Source organism: Salmo trutta, chromosome 6 (assembly GCF_901001165.1).
Source record: "Salmo trutta chromosome 6, fSalTru1.1, whole genome shotgun sequence".
Taxonomy (NCBI): Eukaryota; Metazoa; Chordata; class Actinopteri; order Salmoniformes; family Salmonidae; genus Salmo; species Salmo trutta.
In genome coordinates, this window is record NC_042962.1 from 14,664,135 (window position 1) to 14,674,097 (window position 9,963).

A 9,963-nucleotide genomic window follows, 5' to 3' on the forward strand; every position below is an offset into this window, starting at 1 on the left:
CATAGAGTTATATCCATCAGCAAGTCTGTTGTGCCGTGCACATGAGGTGAAGAGAAGAAACTGCTCATCCAGAAGCGGCGCTCCTAGTGGCCGGGGACTTGAATGCTGTTCATTGAATACAGCTCAGTGTTCAACACCAGTGCCCACAAAACTCATCACTAAGCTAAGGACCCTGGGACTAAACACCTCCCTCTGCAATTGGTTCCTGGACTTCCTGACGGGCCACCCCAGGTGGTAAGGGTAGGTAACACCACATGGTAGGCCTGATCACCGAAACAGCCTATAGGGAGAAGGTCAGAGACCTGGCAGTGTGGTGCCAGGACAACAACCTCTCCCTCAACGTGAACAAGACAATAGGAGATAATTGTGGACTACAGGAAAAGTGAGGGCCGAACATGCCCCCATTCGCGTTGACAGGGCTGTAGTGGAGCGAGTCGAGAGTTTCAAGTTCCTTGGTGTCCACATCACCAACTATCACGGTCCAAACACACCAAGAAAGTCATGAGGGCACGACAACACCTTTTAGACTGCGTGAATCAGGCCTTCATGGTCAAATTTCTGCAAAGAAACCACTACTAAAAGGACACCAATAAGAGACTTGCTTGGGCCAAGAAACATGAGCAATGAACATTAGACTGGTGGAAATCTGTCCTTTGGTCTGATGAGTCCAAATTTGAGATGATTGGTTCTAACTGCCGTGTCTGTGAGACGCAGAGTAGGTGAACGGATGATCTCCGCATGTGTAGTTCCCACCATGAAGCATGGAGGAGGAGGTGTGACGGTGCTTTGCTGGTGACACCGTCAGTGATTTATTTAGAATTCAAGGCACACTTAACCAGCATGTCTACCACAGCATTGTGCAGCGATACGCCATCCCATCTGGTTTGCGCTTGGTGGGACTATCATTTGTTTTTCAACAGGACAATGACCCAACACCCCTCCAGGCTGTATAAGGGCTATTTGACCAAGGAGAGTAATGAGTGCTGCCTCACGCGACCTCAACCCAATTGAAATGGTTTGGGATGAGTCGGACTGCAGAGTGAAGGAAAAGCAACCAACAAGTGCTCAGCATATGTGGGTACTCCTTCAAGACTGTTGGAAAAGCATTCCAGGTGAAGCTGGTTGAGAGAATGCCAAGTGTGCTAAGCTGTCAAGGCAAAGGGTGGCTACTTTGAAGAATCTCAAATATATTGATTGGTTCAACACTTTCTTTGGCTGCTACATGATTCCATGTATTATTTCATAGTTGATGTTTTATTTCATAGTTGATGTCTTCAATGTAGAAAATAGTAAAAATAAAGATAAACCCTTGAATGAGTAGGTGCATCCAAACTTGACTGGTACGGTATATACACTTGGCAGTGTTAAAGGAAGGCCCCCCCCCCTCCCAAAAAAAAAGTCAGACTCCAGTCACCCAAGTCATAGACTTCTCTCTACTACCGCACGGCAAGCAGTACCGGAGCACCAAGTCTAGGACCAAAAGGCTCCTTAACAGCTTCTACCCCCCAAAACATAAGACCGGTGAACAGCTAACATAATATTTGCAATGACCCCTCCCCCCTTTGTTTTTACACTGCTGCTACTCACCGTTTATCAACTATGCAGTCACTTTACCCCTACCTACATGTACAAATTACCTCGACTAACCTAGAACAGAATTTTATAAATAATTTTATAAAAAAAAAAAAAAAAAATTTTTAAAAATAAATAAAAATAAATAAATAAAAAAAAAAAATCAGGATTTTTCTATTATTATCGCACATTGACGCGGTACCGGTACCCCCTGCATATAGCATTGACGCGGTACCGGTACCCCCTGCATATAGCATTGACGCGGTACCGGTACCCCCTGCATATAGCCTCAATGTTATTCTATTGTGTTATTTTACTAACTATAAACTATTTTCTTAACTGTATTGTAGGTTAAGGGCTTGTAAGTAAGTATTTCACATTAAGGTATATACCCGTTGTAGTCCGTGCATGTGACAAATACAATTTGATAAACTTGTATGCATTTCCAAGAGCTCTGGATGAGTTCTGTACAGCTGCCATTCCCTACCTTCTAATCAAATTTTATTGGTTACATACTAAGCCGATGTTATTGCAGGTGTAGTGAAACACTTGTAGTGTAGCAAAATACTTTCCCCCCTATGCTCTGTGTACACCTGCTGCTCTTCATTCAGAAAAGCATGCGTCACAACTTTTGTTCGCTTTGTGCAATTTCTCGTAAAATGACATTCAGTACCTACTAGCAATGCTTGTATAATTGTGTGCTGGATTTGCAATACATTTGTTTGTTTCTGCTCGTTAGCAAATAGCTAACAGCGTCTGATTTAGCTATTACTGGTAGACGGCCAAAGGGCTTTTTTATTAACTCGTCCATGTTGGTGTTTTTAGCGCCCCTTTGTGTGCAATGACAGTAATACAGTAAATCCCAGGATGGCAGTAGAACAGAATTTTAAAAATTATAATTTTTGAAAATCTGGATTTTTCAATTATTTTCTCTCTCTCTCTACATTGTTGGGAAGGGCCCGTAAGTAAACATTTCACTGTTATACGTCATAAACAGGTGTAGACTGTGACAAATAAAATGTGATAAGCATCTGATCCAGGTAGGCCACTTGATTTCAACATCTAAACAAAATGAACAGGCCATGTTGTTAAAACACTTGGAGGGGGTCTTAGGGTTGAAGGCTTATATATAGCATAGTTATAAAAAAAATACAAAAAATGACAAGCCCCGAATTCATTTGATTATTCCTGACTGCTTGAAATGCAGTGTATTGATCTTTAATTGTGCAACCAAGCTTATTTATAGAAGAAAAAAAAAAAAAATCATTAAAATCATGAACCGCCACTAAGTTAAAAAAAGTTTTTTTTAAAGAAATTATTTTTAGTCCAGATCACCCAGCCCTAGCTAAGGTCAGTCCAGAGAGACAGCACGTCAAACTATGGAGGAAGCCAGCAGTATGCCAATACATTCAGGAATATCAGCCACAAACAGTGTCTGTAAACAGAGCTAAAAGCAGCTGGAGTCAGCAGAGCTTCATAACGTGAAAACTTCCCCCTAAGAGTTATACCCTTGCGGTGCAATGCTGTAATACGCCATGGCACATTCCAGTAAGGCAATGCTAAAGCCATAAACCTGGACTTTACTGCAACGCAGGTTGCTGCATGTGTGTGCCAGCCACTGCTTACACAAAGCCACAGATTGAGTCTACCTACTAACACTGGTTTATGGGGACACACTCCACTCCAGCATCAGAGGTCATTAGGTGGGTTTAGAAGGGTTCACTGGCCTGTGAAGGAGAGGTGCACCAGGTATCTGGGATCAGGTCATCCTACTATAGGCCAGGTCATGGTGTTCCAGTAGAACACTTCCACACCCATGGTGAGAGACCACTGCACAGACAGTCAGACAGTCAACCAGGGCTTTTTACTCTGGAAAACTGTCAGTCATTGAAAATACTTTTATAGGGAGAGGTATAGAACGGGGTTGTAAATGTGCTCTGTGTCGAGCCATATCTAATCATGATCAGAGATGGGTGGGGGGGGAGATTTCATAGGCAGGAAGTGGCTCAGGCATTGAAACACCTGTAGTATGTGAAGTGAATCAAGGTAGAAATTGAATTATTCAAAACCTCCATTCCAACACTAATGTTTCCAGAATGTGTTAGTGTCAGTCAACTTAGTCTATACCTGGCCAAATAAGAGAGACTTGGTGAGAACTGTATGGTTTGTTAAGGTCCATTCCTTCCAACTATAAAGGAGCTCCTGAAGTTAGGTCCTACACTCCTCCAGGGATAGATAGAGATGACTGTTAATTGAGTTTAGACCCATCTCAAACCTCTCCAGTTGAATGCCTTGATCAGGTGAGTACAGCATTTCACCAAAAGCTGACAAGGAACCACAAGCAGAAGAGTCATGTGAAGACAAATCTAATGAAAAAGGGACAGCGCACAGACGATGCATTAGTCCTATAAGGTCTACACTTATTCAGATAGACTATTCTCATGAAGGTTGTGTCAGTGTGGCACGTCGGGGGTTAAAGTCATGTGGTTGTGAAAGAATAGCAGCAAGACTCTTAACAGCTCCTTCAGCATTCTTACCACATCCTGAAACTACGTCAATCCAGCCACGCACAACACTACGTCAAAACCTTATCGCTTCAGTTAAGATCAACGCGCGGCTCATGTGATCCCCTCCGCCTAAAGAACAACAAGTGGTGCCGTCTCGTCCTGTTGCGTAGCATGCTGGATCACATTTGCCAAATCTCCTTTTTCCTGTCGTAAATCAGCATGGGACTAACCGCCCCAACTCATCAATACTGTGTTTCTGTTTACATATTGACTTTTATATATCTCGGTTACACACAAGACAAATGTCAATTGGCTCTGTGGCCTGGCCTTATCAGTGGAGAGGTGTGTGTTTCAGTTATCAATCAATGCACTAGGCACATGGTACTGACAGCTGCACTCTTCCCTGCATTGACCTGGCTCTCTGGATGTAAACACCAACTCAGGAGTCAGATGAGGCAATCCTGCCTGCGTGTGTCACACATACACTTCCTCAATGTTCGGTGGGCGACCTAGCCATTGGCCACTCTGCCGTCGAGCCCAGAAAAAAACCCCTGGAAGCCCTACAGACAAACCAGCTGCGACCTTTGGCCATTGTCCTCTACTAGAGCACATTTTACACCCATCCACATGCAGACGGCGAGTACAAAAACACACTTCTCTGATGTCATCTTTTCTTAAACCCTACACTTTCACCCTCTGTTTACAAGAGGAAATGTCTTCATCAGAGAGCAAGAGGGCCTGAAACTCCGGCCATCTGGGAGTTTGGCGGAGAGCCAAACCACTACCCTCAGGCACATGTTGAACCGGCTCCCTCAGTAATGCTAGCTCTAGCCCGTCCCCTGTCCCCGCTTACACAAACACCAGGAAGCAAGCACACTGGAACCAGAGCACAGCAGCGACCACAGAGGAAAAGACTCACCCTTATGGCCACACAGAGGGAGAGAAATGATGTTTAGAGAGGGACAGTAGTCCCTCCATGGCAAGTAGTGTGTGTGGAAAAAACCCATATAGCAAACACGTCTCCATTCCATACCCTGGTGTCCAACTATAGTGGGAAAGTCTTCACTTTTGCACCCGTTCTCATCTGCTGCACAAACCAAAACCTGATGCAAATCATTGTTTAAAAAGAACTCCACTTAACACTACAAAGCCTGTGGCTCCTTGCAAGTGAGCCGTTTCTCCCAACAAAAGGGCCAAAATAATAATAATTTAAACACAGCCCACCAATTACAAATGAACTGTGGCACACTCAAGAGAAACAAGGGGCAAACACGACCCAGGAGCACAATGGCTCCTACAGTGTATTTGTACACAGTGCCCGTCTGATCTAGCGCCCTGCTGTCTACAGGTTTCGCATGGGCGCATAGAACCAGCGTTCCCCGTTCAAAACAACGTTCCATAGTGCAACATGGCAGCCATTTGGAATATTCAATAAACTGATGATCATCGCATCAGAAAACTAAGCAGGACTTTATGCAATCTAGTAATACAAATTCTGTGCCAGGACATTGATAGCCTTTGACAGAGGGGCTGTATATCTGTTGTTGAGTGGAGGAGGGTAATGGTGTGGCCATCTGAACGCAGACACAGGGGTGGTTATGTGACGTGGAGCAGTGGGCTTGACAAAAGACTAATGGATATCCCACCGAAGAGGGACGCAGCTCGCACACACACACAGATCTCACTGCCTGGTTAATGTGTTAGGTATACAATGACATGTGAGCGTGGGACAAGAGTTATTCACCCCTAATTTAACATACAATTACTCTGTAGGATGGCTAACTATCAACTACCAAACATGTGAGTCAATGTCCTCATCATTTGGTGATTGTGTTTTCAGTTCCCGCTCATATCATTATTGGTTTCCTTGCGCCAAAGTTTGCTTAACGAAATACTGTAACTCATGAGCCTAAGCTACATTGCACAACTATGCCATGAATAGGCCTACTATACAACGTGATGAGAAATCAAGGAGTAGCCAATGTGGCTCACCTATTTAACGAGTCTGTTAAATGTGTCTAGACTGGAACACACTAGATCGAATACAAACAAAAGTACACAGGCAGCACGTTCCTTGGCGCACAATGTAACAAGTAGACAGCTGTTGCAAGCTGCAACTAACAACTGAAGGCGTTGCAACAATTCAGACAATGTAGCTTAATAATACATTGCGTTGAAGAGTGACTGCATTTAAGCACTTGAACATTTTTACTGATCATTTTGTAGTTTCAGAGTGACATTGCAAATTGATAGGCTATCACCTGCAGGATTCCCATACCACTCATGAATCTGGAAGAAAGAGTTCGTTATTAGGTAGTGCGTGAGATGTCGTCAAAATGATTATGTAGTGTCATTATGGAGAGCCGAGACAGTTCATTTGAAACGGATCCAGTTGAAGTAATGAGGCATTACCTGTGACAGCTGCCTTGGATCAGGAGCGCCGAAGAGAGACGAGCTGGAGCTGAAACTGATGGCACCTCTCCGGCTGAGGACATGCTTAGGAACCGGCCTGTCTAGAGGCAAAACCGGCAGCTGATAACATACTTCCATTGAACAAAGTCAGAGTTGGATCCAGATTTTAAAAAAAAAACTACGAATAAAAATAAAACTTAAAAGGGGAAATGAATTGATCAAATAGAAAGTAAAATGCAGGAAAATAAGAGGGTTGATTGCAGAGCGGTATTCCTCCTGTATTGTGTGGAGGGAATCCGTTGTAATACTTCAGCAGTGAAGAAGGCTACTTATTTTTGTTCTAGGCGACTTTAAACTTGCCAAAATCGCCGTCATTAATACATTGTCTATGCCGCTAGTCTCGTTTGTTCCCATTCTATCCGGGGATTTTATTCATGCTGCTACTTAGCACCTTTTTCTACACAGATTTGGGCCCTCAAAGGACGAGGCCTCTATATTTTCTCTATCTTCATAAAAACGTTTCCTCATTGTTTTCTCCAAAACTCGTCTCAGACGTGTTTCGTCGTGATATGGCTCCGCATTGTCTCCAAATCAAAACAAAAAGGCAAGACCACTTCAAAAAAACAGCTACCGATGTACATCACTAGTGGGTGAAGTGAAAGGAATCAGACGAGGAACATATTGGAGCACTTGCCTTTACAGTGGTTCGGTGGTATTCATTCAAGATTTTCGGTGCGACAAGAAACTATCAATATCTATCTTTTTTTCCTCAATGCAAGCACAAATAACACCCGTGATTCACCACACATCGGTCTCACTCAATGCAGCACTGTGTGATTTCAAAAGAAAGTGGCTGGCTCGGAAACCCGACGTCCATCTCACCTAAACCCGTCGTCCGGGTAAAGTATATTGGGGGCATCAAGCAAAAATAAACTGCAACGAAAAAGCAAAAATGTGAACCAAGGTAAATTGATTTCCTTTAACTACCTAGCTACCTTTCTAAACATTAGTCTTCTCTCGAACACACCACCTGCCAGAGATGGAGCTGTTAGAGAGAGAACAAGACGCCCTTGCCCGATTTATCCAATTGCAGCATGGCTACCAGTGTCACATCTATAGTGATTGGACAACGGCGTAGATTTTGTTTGCAACAAGCCACACTATTGGCTACATGTCCAGGGCGATCCCCAATACCGATTTGAGCAGTCGTACACCGACGGCGCAGACCTCCACAAGGGTATTCCACCACAATGGGGTTTGCCCTAGAGCGGTCCACATCATTGCCTGTGATTACCTTTCTTGCATGAGTCACCCAGTTGTACTTGAGAAGTAGTACTCAACAGTTTTCAATGTGAGGCAATGGTGGAATTTAGTGGAATACTCTTCAAAAATGTTTTATGATCTGTTAATAAAAGCTTTATGGTGTCTGATAGTTCACATTAATAATACAAATAATAATAGGCTACTTACTTGAAAAGTAACTACCCTACCTTCATTAATTATCTGAAAGGTTTTTATTGTTCCTAGACAGGTGTCTGGGTAGGAACAGTATTTGAACAGTCCCCCTATCAAATACACATATTATTATTCATGATATTCATTTGAGATCACAGTGAATGTCTGTCACACTCAGTAGGGAGGAGAACTTCCCACAAATGTATGAGAGAGAGAGAGAGAGAGAGAGAGAGAGAGAGAAATAGAAAGGAATTCATACTACTCCTCCATCAATGTCAGGCTGACCTAACAGCTAGTACCTGCAGACAGTGACTATTGTCCAGTGTGTCTCTATTGTCCGGTGTGTCTCTATTGTCCGGTGTGTCTCTATTGTCCGGTGTGTCTCTATTGTCCGGTGTGTCTCTATTGTCCGGTGTGTCTCTATTGTCCGGTGTGTCTCTATTGTCCGGTGTGTCTCTATTGTCCAGTGTGTCTCTATTGTCCAGTGTGTCTCTATTGTCCAGTGTGTCTCTATTGTCCGGTGTGTCTCTATTGTCCAGTGTGTCTCTATTGTCCAGTGTGTCTCTATTGTCCAGTGTGTCTCTATTGTCCGGTTGTGTGAGTAGTAGGCTAGATGTAAATAAGACCTTATTTCCAGGAAGTCAAGGAACACACCATTCCATTCCAGATTTCTCCCCTGAAAACACTGTTCTAAGAACCACCTCTACTTACATTCCAATTAGACCATTTTTTGGGGTTCCTTATGTAGGAGAGCTGGGGGAAAATCCTGAGCTACACCATGGCAACAGTCAGGCTGAATGCCAGTTGAAGGGCATAATGAGTAGGGCTATCCCCCTCTCCTCGACACCATCCCTCCATCCCTCCCTCTCTTCCACGGCACTCTGAATGCATTTCCACACAACCACACTCCCTGCCACGAGGTCCTGCGTCTTTTCCAGGCAACCAAAGCAACATTGTGCCAAATCACTCCACCAGCCAGTCACTCACCCTCGGCGAAGGCTAGGCACATGATAGTGGAACCCCATATTGCCCATAGCCAAGGACAAGACAATCTAGCCTCATTCGGTTGGATATCAACTGAGAATGACCGGGTTTAGCTGTGGTGGCTATTAAGCTGCATTTTTTATAGACATTTCTAAAAGTGTAGTGGAGGTTGGTGTTGATTTGGTAGGTTTTACAAAATGTTTTCAACAAACCACTTGTCCATTCTAAAATGAGATGTGCGTGTGCGTGTGCGTGTGTGTGTGTGCGTGCCCGTGTGTGTGTGCGTGCCCGTGCGTGTGTGTGTGTGCGCATGTGGGTGTCTGTGTGTGCGCATGTGGGTGTGTGTGTGTGCGCATGTGGGTGTGTGTGTGTGCGCATGTGGGTGTGTGTGTGTGCGCATGTGGGTGTGTGTGCACACTCCCATGAGTGTGACTGTCTGTGGGAAAGGGTAGGAAAGCATTTCTTAATTAATTCCTCCTACGGTCTCTTTAAAGCACACACATATTGGTCCCTAGGTAGACATGCTTAGCCACACAAGTCAGTGTGCTAGCCCAGGAGACAGAATATAGAGAAGGGAGTCCAGGGACAGGTGTGCTGCTTACCTGCTGTTTCCCCAGGGGCCACAAGTATCTTCTTGCAGATCAGGAAATAAACCGTCAATAAAATGTGATTCCAATCTGTTGTATTGTATGGACTTTCAACACCATAAACAATACATTACAACTGCGATATGCCACTCCTTGAGATAATTACTGGTTTGCAAACTTTACCCAATCTAAATGATAAGATACAATATTACTATCATTATTGTAGTCTTTATATACATGGAGCTGAGGTGAATATAATACATATTGGTTATGGTAAACTTTGTGTCCACTTGCAAACCCTTTTCGACCAACGTTTTTACCCCCTTGTCATGTCACTCTGTAAAATCTGCATGTATGTATCGCCATCTTGTGGAAGAAGAGTATTCAGGACAATACTTTTTTTCTACGTTTCTTCTATCTTCCACTAGGTGGTGGTCTTCTGTCAC

General features: G+C 43.8%; 1 protein-coding gene across 3 annotated transcripts in view; it reads right to left on the reverse strand.

Moving 5' to 3' along the window:
* LOC115195502 (high affinity cAMP-specific 3',5'-cyclic phosphodiesterase 7A-like) overlaps positions 1 to 7,548 on the reverse strand; it is a 28,307-nt gene extending 20,759 nt beyond the window's left edge. For all 3 annotated transcript variants that reach the window (XM_029755399.1, XM_029755398.1, XM_029755397.1), the window contains exon 1: positions 6,492 to 7,548. In XM_029755399.1, coding sequence (XP_029611259.1) covers positions 6,492 to 6,629 — 138 coding nt within the window. In that variant the 5' untranslated portion in view covers positions 6,630 to 7,548. The remainder of the gene's footprint in view (positions 1 to 6,491) is intronic.
* Positions 7,549 to 9,963: the final 2,415 nt, after the last annotated feature.